The 24,877-nt window shown below is 38.0% G+C and overlaps 1 protein-coding gene across 3 annotated transcripts in view; it reads left to right on the forward strand.

The window, feature by feature from the left end:
- Positions 1-128: 128 nt before the first annotated feature.
- NUP98 (nucleoporin 98 and 96 precursor) overlaps positions 129-24,877 on the forward strand; it is an 89,014-nt gene continuing 64,265 nt past the window's right edge. The window contains exons 1-10 of one of the 3 annotated variants that reach the window (XM_040258696.1): positions 129-325; positions 12,649-12,743; positions 13,080-13,181; positions 13,289-13,465; positions 14,977-15,116; positions 16,668-16,775; positions 17,832-18,012; positions 19,334-19,494; positions 19,642-19,779; positions 21,300-21,438. In XM_040258696.1, coding sequence (XP_040114630.1) covers positions 12,668-12,743; positions 13,080-13,181; positions 13,289-13,465; positions 14,977-15,116; positions 16,668-16,775; positions 17,832-18,012; positions 19,334-19,494; positions 19,642-19,779; positions 21,300-21,438 — 1,222 coding nt within the window. In that variant the 5' untranslated portion in view covers positions 129-325; positions 12,649-12,667. The remainder of the gene's footprint in view (positions 326-12,648; positions 12,744-13,079; positions 13,182-13,288; positions 13,466-14,976; positions 15,117-16,667; positions 16,776-17,831; positions 18,013-19,333; positions 19,495-19,641; positions 19,780-21,299; positions 21,439-24,877) is intronic. The other 2 variants (XM_040258698.1, XM_040258697.1) reach the window with 2 other exon arrangements.

The raw sequence follows: 24,877 nt of genomic DNA on the forward strand, positions 1-24,877 counted from the left end.
TCTCCTAGTCTCCCAAAGACAGCCCTCACGTTCGGTTTCAAAAGACCCGTGGTCCAATGACTAACAGGGCGGCTGTAGAGTGGCGGCGGCGTCTGCCAATGCGCAGACTGCGAGGGCGGAGCGCTCGCAGCGAGCCTCTGACGGCGGGCGGCGTGTGACGCAGTCGGGCCCTCTACGCGCAGCGCCCGGAGCGGCTGTCGGTATCGGTGGTGGCGGCGGCGGCGACGACGGTTTCGTGGCGGCCGCGCGCTGCTCTCTGAGCGGCGGGTGGTGGTCCGGCCTAGGCCTTCACTCCTGACACTTTCCCCCCCACCCCCGCACCGCGGTAAGTCGGGAGCCAGGGTGGTGGAGGCCGGAGACTGGCAGGCTCCTCCTCCACTTTGGGAGGGCGGGTGCGCGGGGCGTCCCAGGCCCTCTCCGCGCCGGAGTCTCGCGCCGTAGCGCGCACCTTCTGTCCTGAGGGAGGGGGCGGGTCGCGGGTCCCGAGGCCTGACCCTTCAGGCTCTGAGGAGGGATCGCTCTCTGTGGGTTCTGGGCCCGGAGGTCTCGCGTTGAAGCCTCCCTTGAGTGAGCGTTTCTCTAGCAGGTTGTGCTCATTCATTTGCGCGTCAGTGATTAGGTGGGCAGGCCCTTTGCGGGGGCAGCGCCTTGAGAACCTGGGGGACGGTTTCCTCAGCACTTCCCTGATCATCGTGCGGGATAGGGCTTTATTTGCTTTGGCTTCTCCAAGGGGAAATTTGCAACCCCTGGGGAGGGTGAGTGGGTCTGGAGTTTGTGAGCTTATTAAAACTGTATCTGAGAATTAAGGTCATTTAATGGAGTGAAGCCTTACTTTTTGTTCTCCCACGTGTCCCACATAAAGCTAGACTAGAAACAGGGTGAGGTTTCTGGATTACTTTAGCCATAAGGATCTTGGAAATTAAGTCAATTCCCCTACCCCATATCACGTGCAAGTTTCATAGGTGGAGAAGCTGAGGCCCAGAGAAGAAACAGTACTAGAAAGTGCCAGAAATTTTTCTACTATACTGCCCTCCCTGGGCGTTCTAGCCCCCCATTACTGAGGATTCCCTTGAGAAAAGTGGAGGGGTTAAGATGGTGACATTGAGTAGCTGGAAGCAGAAACCTAGTTTTCAGTATCGTTTCGGATTTGGTTGCTACCCGCCCAGTTCACCGTAAGGCAAACGCTTCCTTAGTGGAACCCTAGCCTAGACCATGAGAACTAAACTCAAAAGTTGAAGAACATCAGGGGTATCATGCATTGGGAATGAACTGATAAGGCTACATATTAGTGGCTAGTTTCCTGATCTAGGTCTGAAATTTTTATTTGTGTCAGCTACTGAGGATTCAGAAGAAAGAGTCCAGTTAGTGAGCTACAGTAGAGCTGAAATAGAAAACAGGAAATAAAGACAAGACTTAGAAAGATACACAGCAGTCATTTGGTACTTCTTGTATCTTGGGACTCATAACTCCTCTCTTACCGAATTTGAAAACATAGAATTAGGTGAGAAAATTAAACTATTTTGGGAGAAGAAGCTAGGGAAGAAAGAAGAGCAGTGATCATTCCCTGTGATAGTCTTATAAATTCAGAAAGAAAGAAACACTTGTTAGATGGCGTGTTTGGAACCTGTTGAAGTTTGGATATATAGAAAACAAACCAGAAGTTGGACAAGAAGGAGCTCCTGGGAAGTACTTTTGATAAATTTATTTTTTGACTCGTCACTTTCCTCTTGTTTTGATGACGAAGCAAAAATTGAGAAATGTAGTGTATAAGAGCAGAAGCTGTAATCTTATAATACTAAGAGGTGAACAGGGTGTGTTTTCTGTGCCATTTTCTTTTCTGGGAAGCCTCCCCCGGCATTCTTTCCCCTGCAGCCTTCTATAACACTTATTTGATACTTCAGTTTATGACACCAGTCATTTTGTATTTCAGCTGTGTCTTTTTATTAGACTGGTAAAAAAATTTTTGTCTTGTATACAGTTTGCTTTTCACATAGTAGGCCCTCAGTAAGTGTGCTTGTCTGGATGGATAAACAAATTGGAGGAGTTAAGCCTAAAAGCAGTCTATAAAGAGGCTAGGTATTTGTGGACTCCTGAAATATCAGGCCCAGCTAAGAGGACCCATACCATTTGTGTGTTATGTTGTACTTTGATACCTGACTGTTCATGTCCATTTGCTCCTAGACAGCTAATAACAAGCACAACTTTTAGGGAACCAGCTTCATAGCTTGGAAATGTTACTTCCTTGTGATACTTTTATAGTAGCAAGTAACCTTAGGAAGTAAGGGGTAGTAATACTGATGTTAAATTTCCAGTAAATAAAGATCACATCTGTAATTATGCAATCTGTTCAAAGCTTAAGGGAATAAGAAATTTAGCGATTTAACAATAAGTATTAGAGACAAAGTATATAAACAACGTTTCTTGAGAATTTGGCACATTCTGTGTGTTTAGAATTGAACCTAAGTATTTTTCATTTATGTATTGTATTTTACCCATTAGATACTCATAACACCCCCTCGCCAAGATTTAACAATCAAAAATGTCTTCAAACATTGTCAAATGTTACTTGAGAGGCAAAACTGCCCCTCAGTGAGAATGGTGCTCTACAGAGAACGTTCCCAATATTTCAATAAAAAATCTTACATTTATCATACTTTGTCTATGTTTGTGGAGTCAGCTAATAAGTTGCATTTGGTTGAGATATCCTTGAAAACCCTTAAATTGTCAAAATCTGGGATGGGAAACTAAAAAGAGTACTAGAGTTGCTTTCTTTATTTTCTCCTTCCATGTCTGTCGTAGCCTCTCTTTCTCTGGGATAGGAGAAATTAGAGTCCTGTTTGAAAGGGGATAGGTCATTGGGTAAATAGAGCAATATTTTTCTTTTTTTGTGGAAAAAGGCAAAAGAGCTTGTACTTGAATTGATACAATTAAATGGGATGCTATATCTGGTCCTAAGAGTGAAGCTGGGAGGCAGTAGGGTGAGTTGGAAGATGTGAAACTGGAGTCAGATGATTAGAAGAGGGCTCTAACAGTTCGAGGTCTTGGACTCCTTTATATTTTTAAGAACCATTGCAGACTCCAAACAGCTTTAATATTTACTGTACTAGAAACAGACCAACTTTGAAAAGATTTATTGATTTAAGTAAAATTTTGCTATTATAAATAACAACTTTATGAAAAGTTACTAAAAAATTTAGTGATAAAGGTGGCATTGTTTTGCATTTTTGCAAATCTTTTTAATGTCTGGCTTAACAGAAGACCACTGAGTTGGCAGATTTTATGCATTCATATGGTTGGTATGTTATTTTAGTTGAAGTATGTGAAGAAAATCCAGCCTCATACAGATACATAGTAATTGGAAAAGGGAGGAATGGTTTATTATTTTATTTATTTATTGGCTGCACTGGGCAGCATGTGGGATCTTAGCTCCCTGACCAGGGATCGAACCTGTGCCCCCTACATTGGGAGTGTGGAGTCTTAACCATTGGACAGTCAGGGAAATCCTGGAAAAAGTGCTTTTTTAATAACCTTATCACATAATTGTAGATTTCTCCTTTGACACTACACTCAAACCTGAACTTGTGTACAATGTTTACATTAAAATTCATTGGTCTGTCTTGCACTTTGAATGGGTGTTTACCAGAGCATGATTTTATGACATCATATATTGATCATTATGAATCACTGGGCTTACCAGGTGGCTCACTGGTAAAGAATCTGCCTGCCAGTGCAGGAGATGTGGGTTCAATCCCTGGGTCAGGAAGGTCCCCTGTAGAAGGAAATGGAAACCCACTCCAGTATCCTTACCTGGAAAATCTCATGGACAGAGGAGACTAGCAGGCTACAGTCCATGGAATTGCAAAAGAGTCAGACATGACTTAGGGACTAAACAACAACAAGGGAATCATCGATTCACTGAGTCATGCAGCTCTTCCAAATGTTGACAGATTTATGGTTGCTCGTATTGCCACACATTTCATCAGATAAGTCTTTTAAAAATTGGGAAGCTAACAAGCTCATAGTGGTGTACACAGGTTTTCAAGATTCCAATTTTTGCTTCAAATCTAAGTAAACATAGTTTGTCATTTTCTCTTTGAAATGAAAATGGTGTTCCATGAAGAAAAATCTGTTGGTTCCACTTTGTATTCATAAGTAATCACCCACCTGTTTTTCATTCGGGAAGCCCTTGTAGTTCAACATGTAGAAGTGCTTTTGAGTATTTCCCACTTCATCCCCCAGAATAATCGCTCACAATATTGAAAAGATGTGCCCTGAAATGTTGAGTTAATACAGTCAATAATTTACTGCTCTATCAAGGACATTCAAGTGAAAGTAAGTTTTTATGTGTGCTGTGAGTGAGTGGCAGTGAAGAATCCAGTGACTCTACAGTTTGGGGCCATTGTTTTGTTTTGTGTTCAGTTCTAGCAGTTTTATATACCATTAGATGCAGAGGTCAGCACAGTTTTTGTTTTTTAATATATATATATTTTTAATCTTTTCGCTGTGGGCCATGTAGGATTTTAGTTCCCTGTCCAGGGATCGAATCTGCACTCCCTGCATTATCAGCACAGAGTCTTAACCACTGGACCACTAGGGACATCCCAGCACAGTTTTTTCAAAAAGACAAATAATGTCTTAAGATTATTATAAAAATAGCTTTTACTTCATGGGCCCCCTCAAAAAGGTTTTGGGGACTTCTAGGAGCCTTGAGAACCACTGATCTAAGACAGTGATTTTTCACACTTGGTTCATACAGCCATAAGCTTCTTTGAAAGTGTTCACTGATGAGGTTCTGTTGTGTCCCCATCCCTCTTTACTTCACCAGAACAGCTGTTTGTTTTATGAACAGCACTTCTGATCAAGGGGAATATAATTGCGTGAATTAGCCTGTTCAGGAAGAAAACAGTTCATCCTTCATGAGTGTGTATCAGAATCACTCATCACTTCACAACTTTGTTTAGACTACTTCCATATACTTCTTTTACACAAAGATTACTAGTATCTGCACATCTAACCTTCTTGCTAGATGGAATAAGCTTAAGAAATAGGCAAATGGTTTTGTAAATTAAAAAGATGTGAGGATTTCCCTGCTGATCCAGTGGTTAAGAATCCACCTGCCAGTGCAGGGGACACCAGATTCGATCCTTGGTCCAGGAAGATTCCACATACTTTGTAGCAACTAAGCCCTTAGCCACAGCCACTGAGCCCATATACTGTAGAGCCCATGCTCTGCAGCTCTGCAACGAGAGAAACCACTGCAATGAGAAGAGTAGCCTCTGTACACTGCAACTAGAGAAAACTCTTGGGCAGCAACAAAGACCTAGCATGGCCAAACATAAATAAATACATAAAATTTATATATTAACATGAGTAGTTAAAAATGAAGCTGCAAATGTGAGATGAGCAGAAGTGAATGAATAATCAGAGTGCCCTCAGTATATTGTTTGGGGAGGTAATTGTTTTAATTTTTGCTGTGGTGCTTCACGGTTGTTTTAAATGATCAGTAGGTGACACCAACAGTATTGGGAAATAAGTCATGTATGGAGTTCTGGCTTGGCACTGATCAATCAAAGTTTAGAGTGATTGATTTTCTAATTTAAAATATTGTAAAACTAGACTGAAATCTGCTCTTGAGGAGCTCTAGTTTGAGGCATCTTTGTTCTAACAATCCTTAGGCGTAGGCTGTGTAATCCCTACCATTCAGGTATAGAAATTGAGATCTGAGGGTTGAATATCATAACTACAATTACAGAGTAGCAAGTAGCAGCAGTTTTTATTCCTTCTTTACCTTTTTATTTTCACTTAATTTTAGATTCACAGAGAATTGCAAGCATACTAAATGGCAAAGAGTTTTAAATACAGATTTGTCTCTAAGACTAATGTACTCTTCACTGCTTCAGTTTGTAAAATGAGTTGTTTAGGGGATGAAAAATGCTACTCAGCACTATGAGGAAGGAGCTGTATTAGGTACTCTGGATTATTTTAAATTAATTTTGCACACTAATGGGAGAAATTGAGGGGAATCAATACTTTTTACTAGGGCAGCAAACAGCTTACACACACAAGCAGCAGGTATGACGGCAAATATATTGCATAACTAAAAACAGCTGGGAGGCATTAGTTTATGTAATCAGGGTTGGAAAGGGGAAGTATTTTTATACTGATAGGAGTCTGAAGGGTGTAATCTGGGACTGTCATGTTGAGGCAGGTGAGGCTTGAGTAGCAATTTTTAGAAAGAGAAGGGGACATAGTTTTTAGAGAGAAAATGAATGTTATAACAAAAGTTATGGAGAAGGAAATGGCAAACCACTCCAGTATTCTTGCCTGGGAAGTCCCCTGGGCAGAGGAGCCTGATGGGCTACAGTCCATGGGGTCACAAAAGAGTCCAACACGACTGAGTGACTAAAACAACAACAGCAAAGGGTATGGCTTGATCTGGGGATCAGTTGCAAGGAGGAGACTGTAAACCAAGAGAATAGTGGGTGGTTTTGCTGGGATATGTTATTAGGTGATTAATAAGCCAGTCTGTTTTACCTGAAGCTCTTACCAACTCCCATCCCTCCTCTCCCACCCAAGGGAAAAATTAGCAGTCATTCAGTTCAGTTTTCTGTGGATGATAATTTCTGTCTTTTTTAGTACTTCTGTGAAGATGAGAGACTGTATGAAAAAGTACTTTGTAAACTAAAGTACTAGTCCATTCATCTAACAAATAGTGTTTTTGCTCTTCACTGAGTTTGATACAAAGGAACTCAGTGAAGCGGAAAGAAAAAATTACTTCCCATTTGTGTAATTTTCTGTTGTCAGAGAGCAGCAAACTTGCTTAGTCATTCAGATAGCACTTAAAGTTGGCAGTTGACTGGGTGTTACCATGTTTCAGGGTCTGTCCACCACTTTTCTGGAAGAAAACTGAGTTTTGTTGTCGAACCCAGAGTTCACAAAGCTCACAAAAATTGGACATCAGTTAATTAGCTTTAGTTGGGACAGTGGGGAATACTGGACTACTGTTATCTGTTATTAAGGCTACCTCTTTCTTGTATCTGACAGTCTGAATTATTACTTAGAAGATTGAACATAAGAGAACAGAGTAAATTTAAAGACATTGCTTCTTTCCATATAGTACTATTGGATTTTTATTTATTCTTTGTAAGTATGTCTTATATACCAAATGGAGAAAAATTGCAATGAAAATAAGTCAGTTCATCCTTAAAGGAAGTGGTTCATCTTTTTAGGAAAGTTCATCGAGATCATGGCAATATCTTATAAATTGTTGATCCACAAGAGAAATTACCTTCCTGGTGACTAGATCTCCCATATTTGCCAGAGAAATGTCTCTCTCTTCTAATGGTGCTGGATCAGTACTGCCAAGTTTTGCTCTCATAGGTTCCCTGTTTGTGATGAGTGCAAAGTCAGTTCCCTTTAGTCGTCAGTGTTCTTTCTTAAGGCAGTCTAGACTCTATAGACTCTCAGAGCGTAGCTTCTGGAGTTAATAATAGCTTTGTGATTTGGGGCAAGTTATTTCTGTCTCAATTTCACCGTTTGTAAAATAGGGATAAAAACACCTGTTTCACTGGATTTTGGGGGATGTTTATAAGAGATAATTCATTAAAAAAAACATAGAACAGTGCTTGGGACACAGTAAGAAGTCAAATTTTAGCTAGTATTTATTCTAGGAGGATTTCAGTTTGGCTGAGGTTAATATATTTGAAAGGATCAAGACTTGAATATGTGCTTTGCCTTTAAACGTGAATGAATTTAGAGGTTCCACACCTTTCAGTCACTTGGATCACTACTTTTCCTTTTTGAATAGATTTTTAAATGGAAATAGAGTTAATGCCAGCATCTGCACCCTCTAGATCACTCGTTACTGATGATAGAGGAAGTAGACATTACCGAGAATTTCGGATCCTCTGCGTTCTCTGCCCCATGTCTTATTTTCCTTCCTCTCTCCAGAGGTAACCACCTTCCTGTGTTTTACTAGTCTTTTTCTTTTACTTTTACTATGTATATATGTATCCATAAATAATTGTGTTATCTTTTCTATTTTACATAAAGAATCTGCCAATTGTATCTTTTTGCAACTTCCTTTCTTTTGTTGAACATCTTTTACTTGAAATAATTCTTTTAGGGTAACTTTGTTCGAGTGTTTTGATGATGCCTTATTGTCGATACACCATACCCTAGGTAAATACTTAGCTGAGTGCCCTGATTCACTACTTTAGTTGAGTAATTTAAGGTTGATGACATCATTACATAATAAACTGATGAGTACATTTATTATGTGTTTATCATATGAGGGAAACTGATAGGAGAGGTACACAGATAACCCATTCTTGTTTTTGCAATATTTTAATTTTTTTTAATACCAAAAACATTTATATTGGGTGTAGCCGACTAACAGTGTTGTGATAGTTTCAGGTGAACAGCGAAGGGTGAACAGCCATACGTACACATGTATTCATTCTCTCAAACTCCCCTCTCATCTACTGCCACATGATGGTGATAATATATCCCTATTTTAAATGTTATCAGCTAGTTTAAGAAAATATATACATATACATAAACATTTTAAAATACATACATGTGTGTATAATATACTACACACACACACACACACGTATACATATACAGGCCAAAGAAGTGTCTGCTGGTTGTATCCAACCATTTTGTGATCTCTTCCTTTTAGCAACCTCATTAGATGAAAAATTCTACCAAGAATCTTTCCTTTCACAGCTTCCTTTCGTTGTGAGAGTTAATCTAGGGTAATTTTATTTTTAAGTTAGAAATTACTTCTAAAGTAACTTGACCATTCAGTCTGAGTTTTAAAAACACATTCCTGGTGATTGCCATTAATTTAGGAAATGAGTACAACTGCGTTTCAGACTGCTTGTTAGGTTCTGGGATAGTAAGCAAATGGTACTGTTCCTATCCTGGAGTTCATTGTGTGTTGCAGGTTGTGTTGGGGGAGGTTGAGAGGTTGACATCTTTGGGAAGCAGACTCTGAATTGGAGATAATCCTGCATGAGTTTTATTAGAGAGTGCACTTGGGATCACCACTTGTGGGAAAGAAGAGAAGGAAGTAGAATGGGCTGAGGGAGAAACTGAATTGTGATAGTATCTTAATGAAGGCCTTAGCCAATCCATGTTTGCTATGAAGCTAAAATCACCCTTCAGAGTTATCCTAAGCTGGAACAAAAATGTCTGGCTTTTAGATATAGTCTGTCCCCTGAAGAGCTATGACAGACATTGAGAGCATGTTAAAGAGCAGAGATATCACTTTGCTGACAAAGGTCCTCTGAAGAGGATCTGACCCTTGGTGAGGCAACTCTTTTCATTAGAGGCAGTTCTGAAGAGGACCGACAGCTGAAAGCTGTCTTTTGGTAGTACGTCTCAGCAGCTGAGACAACAAATCCTTCAGTCCTCAAGGGAGATCTGTGTAGTTGGTGGTGTCACAGGGTTCATGGTAGAGAGAGTTAAGATAGATATGTGTAAATAAATCATACTGTGCTATGGAAGCCCAAAGGAGTGACTGATTACTAACAGGAGTTAGGAAGACCTTATAGAAGAGATGACATTTGAGCTAGGTGTTTTGTTTTTTTTTTAAACATTTTTATTTTATTTATTTATCTAGGCTGCTCTGGGTCTTCGTTGTGGCATGCAGGCTTCTCTAGTTGTAGTGCGAGGGCGGCATGTGGGATCTAGTTCCCTGACCAGGGATCAGACCTGGACCCCCTGCATTGGGAGCACAGAGTCATAGCCAGTGGGCCACCAGGAAAGTCCCTGAGCTAGGTTTTGAAGAATGAATTAGGAGGTTGTTTGGTAGGAGCAAGGGTTGGGGGAGGTAAGGGGGCATTTTTTACTGAGTCACTGACATTTCATAGCAGAGTCAGGAAATTGGTTTATTTGAAGTGCAAAGGGTTTAATATATTAGCTATTCTTTAATTTCTAGCAATCATGATAAAAATAATGAGGCTGTTTGTAAAATCTTGGTTTGCTTCCATAGGGATAATTTTTTTAAAAAAACACTTAGAATCCCAGTATGATCAGACTTGAGAGTAAGCCAAGTTCATCCTTGCCAGAACCATAAAGACAGGCTAAGCTTGAGTGAGAAGCTTTCTTTCCAAGAGTCTAAACTGTGTTGGCCTTTTTCTTGAGTCTGGAACAGATGAATTTTCTTAATATACTGCACATGTTCTTGCTTGTTGCTTAGTATCTTCCATCCTAGGATTGAGGGTGTCCATGGGAAGTCAGAGGTTAAACTGGGGTGCTACTGCTTATCCCTTTTTTGACCTTGGGGAAACTTGTTGAACACCTCATTCTGTTCCCTCATCTGTAAAATACAGGTGGTGAGGCATAACCCCACCTTTTAGGGTTATTGTGATAACCTGTAAGAGCTTATAAACTCTGAGATATTTCTCAGGATATTTTATTACTACTTAAAATTCCTTTGTGGAGTATATGTGTGATGCTAGGTTTGTATGTTAGGATAAGACTGTTAGAAATCAAATTTTTATCATTAGAAGTTGTGGATTTGGTCTGTAGCAGTGGCACTAGTGCCGAACTGACAGAAATCTTCTATATGAGAATTTGAGTCCTGACATGTCTCCTCTGTGGAGGATATCAGACTTACACGAAGAGATTACTGTTCATAGGGTTGAATAAGAAAATGAATGGCAGATTTAGCATGATAACGGTATTACAACTCAGTTTTTGCCTTATTGGTGATGGGTGAAAAATTTTAGTCAGCAGATAAAGGAAAGTGAATTTCCTTTATTTGTAGGGCCTGTGACCCAAGACTGCAGTATGAGAGAGAGAACAATCAAAATGAGTTGGTCCAGACATCTGACCCCAGCACAACTGTCAGTTCTGAATGAACTGTTTAGTATTTCCAAGAATTATTTCCCCTGAAAGGGTAGTCACCAGCTGATACGGTAAAGGTCCAGTTCATCACTTTGTGACACCTGGTAGATTGAAAAGGCAGGAAAATTCAACTACATTTTACTGCTGAAGGAGAAATGATGAAATACCTGAAATACAGCCCCCAGTTCCAAGAAAATGCATTAGAATCATTTGAGGAGGCTTTCAAAATACAAATGCCTCCATCCTAATCCTGGACATTTTGGTTTCTGACTTCTGGAATGAGGTATAGGGGGTGTAGTTAGAAAAACTTCCATCTAATTCTGATGTGGCCCTCTTGAACTACTGGTTTCAGTGAGCTCTGTTTAACTGAAGAAGTTATTAAATTCCTGGATGTTCAGATAAAGAACTAAGTGTTGGAAATTTTTTTCTAGGAAAATATGGAGCGGGGCAGAACGTTGCTTTCTGTAAAAGTATTTATTTCATCTTTTCCAGTGTTGCACACAGTGTTGCGAGTGTTAGAATACCAAAGTGCTAATGGGACTCTGGAACATTGTGGGCACACCTCAGCATGTTACATTGAATTCTATTATATGAATGAGGCATATGATTCTACTAGAAGAAAAAAAGTGTTTCATTATGTGTAAATAATAGAAAGGCCATAATACCTGTCACAATCTAAACAAGCATGATTGTCTGTTTTCTGAGTTTTAATATTAAAAGTAGTTTACTTAAGGCTTCCCTTGTGGCTCAGCTGGTAAAGAATCCGCCTGCAATGTGGGAGACCTGGGTTTGATCCCTTGGTTGGGAAGATCCCCTGGAGAAGGGAAAGGCTACCCACTCCGGTATTCTGGCCTAGAGAATTCCATGGACTGTCCATGGGGTCTCACAGAGTGGGACACGGCTGAGTGACTTTCACTTTGACTTTTACTCATTGTTTTCTTGTCTGCTGGCAGGTAAGTGGTAGCAGATGTTTTAAATTTAAGGAAAATTTGTTGACCGGGGCGGGATGGGAAGTGTTTACTTTTTTGTAAAACTATACCTTGTTTTCATTCAAATCTAGGGGGGAAGAAACTTTGACTTTGGCCAATGCATTAAGTGACCATGTACATAGTTTGGATGTTTTAGGGGGCTCATTCATGTGAAATGGAGGTTTTGACCAAAAGTTTTCTATAATATTCCCCAAAGTAGTAGAAGATAGGTAAGCAGGGAACCATAGAGAATAGTGTTAAGAAGTAGTCTCAAAAAGAATATCAGGGTACCAGAATCTCTCAGGTTTAGAGATGGGAGGAGGGGGTATACATAGTTTGAAGAACAATATTACAACATTTATATACCAAAAAATACAGGGAAAAACTTTTGACAGTGCAAACTATTGAAAATAAAGCCTGACCAAAAATTTAGCTTCTCAGATTGGGATAACACAATGTTGTTGTAATTTTTAAGGAGTATTCTGCATAACTTCCTACATGGGGCATACCAAAATAGGGCATAGTAGACCTGATGTCTTTATTAAAGGGGGGCTTAAGTTTTAAAAAGGTCTAAAAACATTGTTTTAAAGGGCTGGTTGTGGGTGTGATATAAGGTTTAATTTCACATTATGGTACTGATTCAGTTTAGCTCAGTTTTACAAAGTCTGTTTTATCACATAGAATTTTAGAATATTGAACAAGGGTAAATATTGTGTTACAGTTTGAATAGGCCTAATTAAATGCGTAGAATAGTACATTTTCTGAAAAAATTCCACCGCATTTTATGGTCTTTAAAAAGTGATTTTTTTTTTTTTTTTTCAAGCTCTCTGAAGATTTTGAAGATGTTTAATAAGTCATTTGGAACACCCTTTGGGGGTGGCACTGGTGGCTTTGGCACAACTTCAACATTTGGGCAGAGTAAGTTTTAAAAAATAACAAATGAGGGAGAGAAATCTTAAGCTGTCTTAAGAACAAATCCACTCCAATAGTTTTAGATAGGAATTAATTTATACTTTAATCTTTATAATAACTTGAAAAATAACCATGATAAAATCTTGTTAAAATTTTCTAAAAAATAGAAATAAATTTTGAGTTTTCTTGGTTTTCTGATCCTTAGTAGAATGTACTTACTGTTACTAATTGGCTCTTTTATCAGAAAGTTATAATTTGTTACTAATTTTCAGACCAGGAAATACCTTTTTAAACATTGACCTGGTTTAGATTTTATTTTGATTCTGGAATTTGCTTTATCAGATACTGGATTTGGCACTACTAGTGGAGGGGCATTTGGAACATCTGCATTTGGTTCTAGCAACAATACTGGAGGCCTGTTTGGAAATTCACAGACCAAACCAGGTAGGGATTTTATTTGGAATACTATTGGTTTATTCATAGCTGGTATAGGATTTCATTTAGTGACTCTGTGTAACTCTTTTTTTTTAACCCCCTCTCTATCTCTCCAGGAGGCTTATTTGGTACCAATTCATTTAGCCAGCCAGCTACCTCCACCAGCACTGGGTTTGGGTTTGGCACATCAACAGGAACATCAAATAGCTTGTTTGGAACTGCAAGCACAGGAACCAGCCTCTTCTCATCCCAAAACAATGCCTTTGCACAAAATAAGCCAACGGGCTTTGGGAGTAAGTAGTAAATCTTTGGACTTCTGCCTCTAACAGTTTGATTTTCTTATTGAATGTGTTCTCTCTTCTCCTTTCCCTGTGTTCATCCACACCAGACAGCCAAAACATGGGGAGAGGAAAACTTCAAAATGTATTGAAAAGTTAAATAGGCTGGAAAGGAAAGGGTTATGTACATCTCTCTCTGAATGGAAGTCTGAGGAGGACTGGTATTTAAGGAATATGCAGAGGAAGAGGCACCTGATACAGAATGCCCAGAGAATAAGATGAAAGGCCAGGTCAGAGTACTTCATAGGTATCAAGAAGGAAGAATTACAAGGAAAATGTGTGTAGTCAACCATAATACATAGCAGGGGCACCTTCTTCCTTTGTTTCACTTCTGGTTTGAAGAGACTAATGCAGAAATGATAAGTACTGGATCTGACATAGTTATGTCTCCATGCCTTAGCCATGGCCAATTTGTTTAATTGGTGGCTTCTTTCTCTTTAAGTCTAAATGCGGCTCAGGGATACTTCACACAGTTCTTTGAGGCAGAAACGTTGCTAGTTGCACAGGTGTGCCCAGTGAGTTGATGCCATTCTGCCACTAGTATGGCAGAATGAGTAAGTTAATCAGCTATCATTATTTTATAAAGGGAAAGTTGTTTGAGGGAATGTTGAAATATTCTTGAAATATCTTCATTCAAAAGAGATATGGCTGTTTACTTTAAACTATGTTTTAGGACATGTTTTTAGAAAAGAAATAGTTGAGAGAAATAGTTGCTTGTGAGAAACCAGCATTTCTCTTAACTTGGTATTAGGATGTTATTGTATTGGCAGATAACTTTGTATTGCTTACTGCTATTTCTGGTACCAAGAAGTCATATTTTATATTTAGAAGAATATATTCCTTAGATAGCAGTTACATTCTCTGTTATGTAATTATTTAAAACTCAGCTTTATGGAAAAGTAGATTTACTTCTGTAAATGATCAACATGCCTACTGATTTTTCTAAATTATTTTTCTGGGTGAAATTTTGTATTAACCTATGTTTGATTACCCTAATTGGACCATTTGTATGTTTCAATGTTGTGATGAGACATTGTCAGGAAGACAAGTTCATTCAGCATATGGTCTTACCGAGAGAAATGAGATAAAGTATTTGATGAAACAGAGTATTGTTTCTTTCAGCTTGTTGTGTGAGTATGCCTAAGACGGACTTTATGGACACTTAGCTGACTAAAAGGTTCAGATTTTGTTTTACTTCAGAGTTTTGAGCCTAGAACTAACTCTGTGTGTGTGTGTGTGTGTGTGTGTGTGTGTGTGTGTGTGTGTGTGTGTGTGTGTGTGTGTGCGCGTGCGTGCGTGTGTGCGTGCGCGTGCGTGCGTGTGCGTGCACACAATCTCCATTTGAAGGTACTTGCTTGAGAGATTTGAAAGTGATGCTGCTCTAATGCCACAGCCCAGTTCCAAGGTAGCTTACAGATTCTTAAATTCTTTACTATTACTGTCCCATTTTTCTTTCTAATTTATAGATTTTGGAACAAGTACCAGCAGTGGGGGACTTTTTGGAACTACAAATACCACCTCTAATCCTTTTGGTAGCACATCTGGCTCTCTCTTTGGGCCAAGTAGTTTTACAGCTGCTCCTACTGGGACTACTATTAAGTTTAACGTAAGTATTTTCCAGTCTTTGTGGAGTATTTTTGTCTCCTGTATATTTTTTTGCAGAATGAGTTATAAAATTTCCTGTCTTTACAGTTATGCATAGGTTAGTCTCACTCTTCCTGAAATGTGTTAAGAACAGTATCTGGTAATAGTTGTAAATCCCATGGACAGAGGAGCCTGGTGGGCTACAGTCTGTGGGGTCCCAAGAGAGTCCAGTATGACTTAGGAACTAAACAAGAAGACAGGGAAAGTCATGAAACATAAATCTAGATTATAGTTTATGTTTGAATTATAATCAAACCAGTTAAATTTGTATTTATAAGGTTGATTAAAGTAGCTAGTATCACCCTGACGGCTTAGTGATTAGGATTCCAGGTTTTCACTGTCATGGCCTGGGTTCAGTTCCTGGTCAGGGAACTGAGATTCTGCAAACCATGCCATGGTCAAAAAGGGAAAAAACTAGTACAAGGTTCAACTTGTATTTACAGTGTTCATAATTGACCTTTAAATGGTCAAAAATTCTTTATAGAAATAAAGAATGATGGGGCAAACTAAAAATCACTGAAAGTAAGGACTCTTTAAGAAGCTATATGATATATCAATATTCTATGTGCCAATTAGAAATAAAATTTTTGTTGCTGAAATGGCAGATTGAGGCAATAGAGTTTAGTGTTTTCTTCAGCTTTTTTGAGAGAATTTGGATAGAATGAAAGATTTTGTTTATGAAAATCTATGGACTACCACTTGATATAAGATACCACTTGATGTGATTGCTTAAGAAATACTTAGGATAGGCTGGCAGTGCAGTTAGCCTAATGAAAATCTCTGGCAAAAATAGGGATTGGAAAAACTTGTTAAAATTTAATCCAGAAAATAAAGAATTTCTTAGTCAAAGTAGTGAATTCATATTGCTGAAGTTAGAATCTTGAATTTAAAGTTAAATGTAAATGATAGTGAAAAATATTGTCTGTTGTCTCTTGGAAAGTACAGTAATTGAGAAAACTGACATTATGGGGTTGCAAAGAGTCAGACACGACTGAGCAACTTCACTTCACTTCACTTTAGTTACTAGTACCTTTGCCTCATAAGCTTATAGGAGGAAAAACCAGGCTTCCATATTTCCTAAATGCAACAATAGTCATAAAGCAGACACTTCCGGCAGAATAGGAATTAGAACTCAGAAATAGAGGTTAAATGTATATATTGGGTAAATTGGATAAAGCTTTCTTTATGCATATATTATTAAGTATATTTTAGTAGATAATTGGATGGCTTGGTTATGGGATTAATCTCTGGGATTTTTGGTTTTTTTTTTAATTCTCTGAATTTTTGATAAGTTACTGAGATTGACTTATGTAATAACCTTAATGAAAGGTGAGATTAGAAATGCAGAGTATTTAATCAAGCACTGTTAAAACTGTCTTGTTCAGTAAAAGACCTAGGGGACTGGTTATAGAGTTCAGTAGTTGAAGAATTGTGTCTGGGAGAGTAGGGTTATAAAGCTTGAACTTAAACATTTGCTTTAGATTTTCAGATTTACTTTTATCTTCCTTTGCAGCCTCCAACCGGTACTGATACTATGGTTAAAGCTGGAGTTAGCACTAACATCAGTACCAAGCACCAGTGTATTACTGCTATGAAAGAATATGAAAGCAAGTCACTAGAGGTCAGTAAAAGGCATTACAGAGTATCACCCTAACCTTTTGATTCTATTAGGGAGCAGCTTTTTTAAATGTTTCTGATTATGTTTTAGGATTTATGTAAAAAACTAACGTCAACCAGTTTTTTTTTAATTAATATATTATTTATTGGTTATTTTAGACAAGGATGATATTCAGCTTGTATGTACCAGTATAGTTTACTAATAGTCTACTCTGACTGGTTCCTCATACTACTCTGGGCAGTGTATGCACGTGCATGTGTTTTTAGTAAACTCATGCAAATTCATAAGTATGTAGCATAGTATGTTTTACTAGGTGAATACGTCCAGGTAATCAGGCTCCAAATCAAGACACAAATCATTACCAGCATCCATAATGTCCCCTTTGGCCCTGCCAGAAGTCACAGTCCTCCCCTCCCAGAGGTTAACACTATCCTGACTGCCCATGTTTTGCCCATTTTTGAACTTTATATAAATGAGATCTTGTGTGCTCTTAAGTGTATCTGTCAAGATTGTAAGGTTTATCCATGTTGCATGAGGCTGTTCATTATGGCTGTGTAATTGTTTGTTGTACATTTTAACTGTCATCTTCGATTGTCTTCTGCATCCCAAATTGTGCTTGCTTCCTTGGAGTATACAGAAACACACTTAACTTGTGAGACAGAATTGTTAAACTTTGTTGCTTCTTTTCCTAAGTTTTCTGAATTTCTCAGTATCCTCCATCTTTTAATCAGCTAATCTTCACATTTGGGCTGTAAGTAGATAGGATTATTGTCTAAGTGAAAGTATTATTGTCTATAAAAGAAAATTGAAATTAAGATGTGGTTGGTTGGTTGGCCTGTAGTTTTCATGGTAATTATGGTATGGACTTTAATGTCCGTTGTATGCTACTGAAAATCTTTTTCTATAATTATAGTAAGTTAACCATTCCATAGTTTTCTGTTTTTTAAGTCATGGTTCCTATTTGAACATAGAAACTGAATACTAAATTCGAGTCTTTAGTCTCCTAAATAATTTTTTTTGACTGTGTATAGATTTGGAAAATGTTTTCCCTTACTCTAGGAGCTTCGTTTAGAGGATTATCAGGCCAACCGGAAAGGCCCACAGAATCAAGTGGGAGCAGGTACCACAACTGGCTTGTTTGGGTCTTCTCCAGCCACCTCCAGTGCAACAGGACTCTTCAGCTCTTCCACAACAAATTCAGGCTTTGCATATGGTCAGAACAAAACAGCCTTTGGAACTAGTAAGCACTTGACATCATATTGGGCCCTTTTGAGGAGAGATGAACAACTAAAAGTAATACATAATTGTCATTTTTGTGTCTAAGTGTTATGGAGAAAAATGATTCAGGGGTCCTGAAGAATAGGGAATACCTGATATGTCTGTATGAGTGGGGAGAAATAATGGTATTAAGTGTATATGGTTAAGAAGGGCTTCATTGATAGGTGAAGTTTGATCAGTGACCTGTCTGAAGAAGATGAAAGATAAAGCTATACAGATTTCTGGGGGAATTCTAGCCAGAGGAAACTAGAAGTCTAAAAATCCTGAGTTTTTGCCAAATAGAGAACAAGAGGCGGTACTGGAGGATGTAAGGAACTTCATAGGGCTTTGTAGGCCATTGTCAAGATTTGAATTATTGAGTCTGGAAGCCATTAGAAGGTTCAGATAAAGCATAAGATTATGAATAAAGGATCATTCTGAAGGCTGCTGTATTAAGCATGTTGAATGGGGGCAAGGGTGGAAACAAGTCAGTTAGAAAAGTTGTTGCCCTATCCACATGAAAGGTGATGGTGACTTGAAGAGAAGGGTGCTGTGGTGATTGGTAAAAATGCCAGATTCTGAAACAAGCTTGAATGTAGAGCTGAGGAGATTTATTTATGGACTGATTTCATGTGGGATATGAAAGAGGGAAGTCTAGGATGGTTACTAAATTACTTTATAAAAGTATTACTTTTGTGAAAGTAATACATATATATGATATAAAATTCAAAAAATACAAAAAGTACATCACCAAACATCCTTTTTTTTACCTCTAGCCACCAGTTTGCTTCTGTAAAAACAAGCAGATATTCTTCTATAGAGATACATATACAAATGAATACATATTTAAGTGGCATTTGTATTCTTTTCAGTTTTGGTATTCTTTGATTTAGATTAGCCACATATTCATTAAATGTATCCTATGCTGGATACATTGCTATAAAGAGACAGCCCCTGTTTTGAAGAAAAACTTACTCCAACAAGGTTAAAGTACCCACATACATTTTAAGTGTGTAGTGTGTTATCTTTGTAAAAGAGACAAAAAGCTATCAGCTCACAAAGGAAGATTACTTAGCCCAGACTGGGTTCTTAAGATCAGAGTACTGTTGTAGAAATTAGTCTGAACCAAATCTGGAATTAGGTGAAGGAGGATGAAAAATGAAGTGGTTATCCAGTTTGAGTAGTAAATGAATGTAGGGTGATTTAGGTATGTAATCAATAACAAACTATTGCAGAAACTAGATACTGTGAGACTTGACATTCTGCCCAGCCCCTCAACCTTCCCATTTATTTTTTCTTGAAAGGTACAACTGGATTTGGAACAAATCCTGGTGGTCTCTTTGGCCAGCAGAATCAAACTACTAGCCTCTTCAGCAAACCATTTGCCCAGCCCACAACCACCCAGACCACTGGTTTTTCCTTTGGTAATACCAGCACACTAGGACAGCCAAGCACCAACACCATGGTGAGGAAACAAGTCTTATTGGTAGAGCTAAGTAATGAGGCTTCTATATATCTGTCATATAAACTTGGAAAAATGGCAACTATTATTAATATTCTAAAGACAACTGACTGTTTTAGGATATCTTGTAATCTAGATCACCTTTTTCAGGGTCTATTTGGAGTAACCCAAGCCTCACAGCCAGGAGGTCTTTTTGGGACAGCTACAAACACCAGCACTGGGACAGCATTTGGAACAGGAGCTAGTCTCTTTGGGCAGACCAGTACTGGATTTGGTGCTGTTGGTTCGGTAGGTTTTTATAATTCGCTGTAATTTGAAGATGTATATAAAGCTGCTAAAGGAATTTCTAAGAAAAATTTGTCTTTTGGGAATTTCTTGGTGCTCTAGTGGTTAAGACTCGGTTTCACTGCCCGGGAAGTCAATCCCTTGTTGTAGAACTAAGATCCCATAAGCCACATGGCACAGCCAAAAAAAAAAAACCCACAAAATGAAAAAAAAAAATGCTGAATTTAAGAAAAGCAAAATCTGTCTTTCGAGTATTTTGCGGGAGTAATATTGTATGACTTTATCCTGATAGTAACTGAAAGCTATTTAGTACTAAAAAATAGGTAACTTTATAATTGGTTTATTTTCAGAAACTAGGTTCTTATTGAAACTTCTTTGTCTCTTCTAAACTAACCACTCTCGTTGGTTAAATCGTTGAGTCTAAGTTGAGAGGCTTTTGCCCTTAAAATCAGATCATTTTAAATTCCTGTTTCTACCTTCTGTTTTGGGTGATAAGTTGGTATCTTATTTGTTAATTACATATTTTTGGTGTTGATCAAGTTACTAAAATTTTATTCTTAAGGTTTTCATGCTGCTGGAGGCTTAACTGAATTTTTTTTTCTTGTTAACGTCATTTAAGGAAGACATTACTATTTAGGAGTACACTTGACTTAAAAAACAATAGTAAATACCTTTTAAAGAAACTAGGTGTCTATATTATGTGTCCATTATAACAAGCTTTGGACTCTAGTTTAAAAAAAAAATCACCAAATCATGTGGTGGTTTTCATGGAGATTGAAATCTGTTATATCTTATTTGAGGTGAGAAATTGAGGAAATTATGTTTAAAAAATGCTTCAGAAAGTTCTTATTTTTTTAAACAACTTTGTTGGGGTATAATCCACTTGCTGTACAATTCACCCTTTGGAAGTTTAAAATTCTGTGGTTTCTAGCTTATTCACAGATTGTGCAACTATCACCATAATCAATTTTAGAACATATTTGTCATCCTAAAAATAAATGTCATCCCCATTAATAGTCACTTCTCATTCTCCCCCAGTCAGTTCAGATCAGCTGTGTATGTACTTACCTATTCTGTATATTTCATGTAAATGGAATCACATCTTTGGTGACTGATTTCTTTTACTTAGCATAATGTTTTCAAGGTTCATCCATGTTGAAGCTTGTTTAAATTTTTTACTGTAACTTTCTGCTGGCATATTCAATACATGATAACATTTTTGTTACCAGGTAAAAAATAATTTGACTGCCTTGTTACTTGTTTTTTTCTTTGTCTCACTGAAAGACTACATTTGGTGAGGCGTTACCATTAACTTCTCAGGCTAGGAGCATTCTGTTTTGTTAGTCTTGCTCAGATTAGATATTTTTCTGAGAGCCGTTACTCATCCCTTCTTCATACCTTTTTCATAAATATTATGACATCTTCTCTCCCTTACCACAGACCCAGTCCAGTATACCTGATTTATCTATTTACAGTGTGTCTTACATACTACTTAAAATTTTCCTGTATTGTGTTCTTTTTAGACCCTGTTTGGAAATAACAAGCTTACTACGTTTGGAACCAGCACAACCAGTGCTCCTTCATTTGGTACAACCAGTGGCGGGCTCTTTGGTAACAAACCAACCCTGACTTTAGGAACCAATACAAACACTTCCAATTTTGGTACATACAAAAAGCAGGTTTGACTCTCTTAAAGTTACACTGACTATACCACACATCATTCTCCTGATTCATATTTTTGGGAATATTTTAAAATTTGCAGGTAAGCTCTGGCTTGATAGATTACAGAGGGCAAATCTTAAACTCAAGGACTTGGGTTAAGATATCTGAAAGAGATATAAATTGCCTTGACTAATTTATATTCTTTTGACTCCCTGCTTTGGATAAAATGGAATATTTAATGGACACAGTAGAGGTATCTTGCAGAATGTTGGTTCTCTAATGGAGGTAGATTATTTTCAAAATAAGAAAACATTTTCGTTGGATTACCTCATCAATAATTGAGAAACAAAGAGTGAAACACATTTGGTTGAGATAACACATTGTTTTAGATCAAGTTCTTTCACACAGGGAGGTAGTGAACAGATGAGATTTGATGATTCCTTTTTAAACTTTCTGTTGTTGTTTAGTGTTTTGTTGTTTTTTGAGATTTGATGATTGTTATTGAAAGTTGAAGCCTTTCTGATTTGAGGGATTGTTCAGTAGTTTTCCTATAGTTGGCAAAAATGTTTTATTTTGAATACATATTCATTGGAAAAAAAATTGGACAATAGCAGGTAAGATTGAATGACAGAAAAACAAACTTTAAACTACTCTTCAGAGATATGCTGGAAATTTTTAAATTTGTTTAGTAGAAACATTAGTATTTTAACTATAAGTAAGTTTTCAAACAGATTCACCATATTTTGAGTTAAATTCGTCATGGAAAGTTCATTTCATTACCAAAGGAGATAGTGATTGAAATACTTTTTTAAAGTATTTCATGTACCAGATATAACATTAGGCTCTGGATATCTAGTGGGAGATGCGTACAAGCATATGGTTGTTTGCCTTAAGTCAGCAGTTAAATTTTTTCAGTGAGTTTTTTAAATGATCTTGTACTGAAAAAAGAGGCTGCGTTAAATATCCATTGGAATGGTATATGTTTTCATAGAAAGAGGAGCTATGTGAAGGGGATAGATAAATCTTTGTCAGGTACCGGTTCTTAAATTAATGTATTAATACTTGATTTGATTTTTATAACCCCTTTCATTGTTATGAAGTGAAGTGTGAAGAGTGAAGTTGTTCATTCATTCCTAGTAATGTTTATCATTCTACCTATAGACATTCTACCTTTTTGTCTGTACTCTACGAAAGAATGGTCTTGAGACAGTGGACTTGGTTAGCATGGATATCAGTTTTGTGTATTTGTTTCTTATCTATGAAATAAGATGAGAAAGATACTTAAGGGTTAAAATCAGTGTTTTTCAGCCTTTTTAAATTACTGTCACTCCCTTTTCCTCAGGGATCCTTTGTAGACCTTTTTCCCCCTTATTAATCATCTGCTCACCTCATGAAATTTTAATACCACGTATATTCTGTGTTATTTGTTTATGTACTGTGGCTCTTTGGAAGACCATAAACCATTTTTAATTGATGATAATTGCTTTACAATATTGTGTTGGTTTCTGCCATACAACAGCTTGAATCAGTTGTAGCTCTATATGCCCTCCCTCTTGAACTTCCCTCCCCTTTAAGAGGTAATTTTGTTCCCTTTGAGAATGAATGTTTTTTTGATAGCACAGCCTGAGCGGAGGATTGGAGACTGATCACCTCCTCTTGGCAGAGAACTCGAATTCTGGTTCTGGTCTGGTCTGATTTCTGGTAGGGCCGAGTTCCAGTCCTCCCTTCTCTGGAGGCCCAGGGAAAAGTCCCATGATGCCTGGGTATCTGTAGGTGGCAGGAGACGTCTGTAAGGCCACCCCTTTCGCCCCACCTCTGCCGCCTCCTCCCCCTTCTTCTTTCAACCTGGCTTCCTTTCCTCCCTTGAAATCTTTGACTTGGATCTGAAGTTCTAGAGACTGTATTCTTGTATTTAAGTGCTTCCCTTGTGGTGCAGAGGTTAAAGCGTCTGCCTGCAATGTGGGAGACCTGGGTTCAATCCCTGGGTCAAGAAGATCCCTTGGAGAAGGATATGGCAACCCACTCCAGTATTCTTGCCTGGAGAATCCCATGGACGGAGGAGCTTGGTGGGCTACGGTCCATGGGTTGCAAAGAGTTGGACACGACTGAGCGACTTCACTTCACTTGATGTTCAGAATTAAATATATTTTCTCTCTGACAAGGTATTTGTGTAGACTACTTGATTTGGAAATGAAAACTCTCATCTTTATTTGATGTGCCTCACGAACTTATGTGCTGAATTATCCTTTTTTTTTTTTTAATCCTTAATGCTAACCTAGTGCCTGGCATAGAGTAGGTGCCCACTAAGAGTTTATTAATGAATAAGCCCTGAGAGGAAAGACTCCCAAGAAATACAGATTGCAGGGTGACAGGTTTTGTTTTACTCTTGGGTGAATTTAAATCATTCCATTACCACCCTAGAGGGATCTAGATCTAAGTGAGACTTTCTTTGATATTCTTCTTGTCTTGGGAAGCTGTCAATTTGATGATGTGGGAAGAGATATTCTCCTGATTTGGAAATAAGTCATATAACAAATGTGGAAATGGAATAAGGTTGCACAAAGATTTATTGCATTGTTATATCATCATTAGTTGCATGTTACCCAGTATGGGATTGTGTTTCATTATGGTAATGATAAATCCAGAGTTTAAAAGGTTGGAATACTTGCTACAATTGATGTTGCCACACCCTTAGGTCATTCTTTAGAGTCATCTGTTCCTTTTCTTAGTAATTATTCCTAACAAGGACTAGTTTAAGATGACTTCCCTGGTAGCTCAGATGGTAAAGCGTCTGCCTACAATGTGGGAGACCTGGGTTCAATCCCTGGGTTGGGAAGATCCCCTGGAGAAGGAAATGGCAACCCACTCCAGTACTCTTGCCTGGAGAATCCCATGGACGGAGGAGCTTGGTGGGCTACAGTCCACGGGTTGCAAAGAGTCGGACACAACTGAGTTTAAGATTGAGTATATGACAGTGTCAGTTTCTGAATGAAAGGAATAGAATAGAATTGTTTTAGGAGAGAAATTACAGGCAGGATGTCAGCACTGGTGAGCAACAGTTAGAGAGGTTGAAGATCTTTTGAGCATTGATCTTTTGAGTATTCAGTTCAGTTCAGTCACTCAGTTGTGTCTGACTCTTCAACCCCGTGAACCGCAGCATGCCAGGCCTCCCTGTCCATCAACTCCTGGAGCTTTGAGTAAATTATTGGTTATTCATGCTACATGGGTAAGGTTTGAGTTATTTGTACATAAACATCTGATTTTTTTTAAGCTTTTTAAAAAAATTGATACATAGACATTACATTTCAGATGTTTAATGTAATAGTCAAATATTTGTATATATTGTGAAATGTTTACCACAGTAAGTGTAAGTAACATCTATCATCAGTAGAAATTTTTTTTCTCGTGATGAAAATTTTAAGATCTCCTACTCTCTTCA

The sequence above is a fragment of the Oryx dammah genome, unplaced genomic scaffold (assembly GCF_014754425.2).
Source record: "Oryx dammah isolate SB20612 unplaced genomic scaffold, SCBI_Odam_1.1 HiC_scaffold_17, whole genome shotgun sequence".
Lineage (NCBI taxonomy): Eukaryota > Metazoa > Chordata > Mammalia > Artiodactyla > Bovidae > Oryx > Oryx dammah.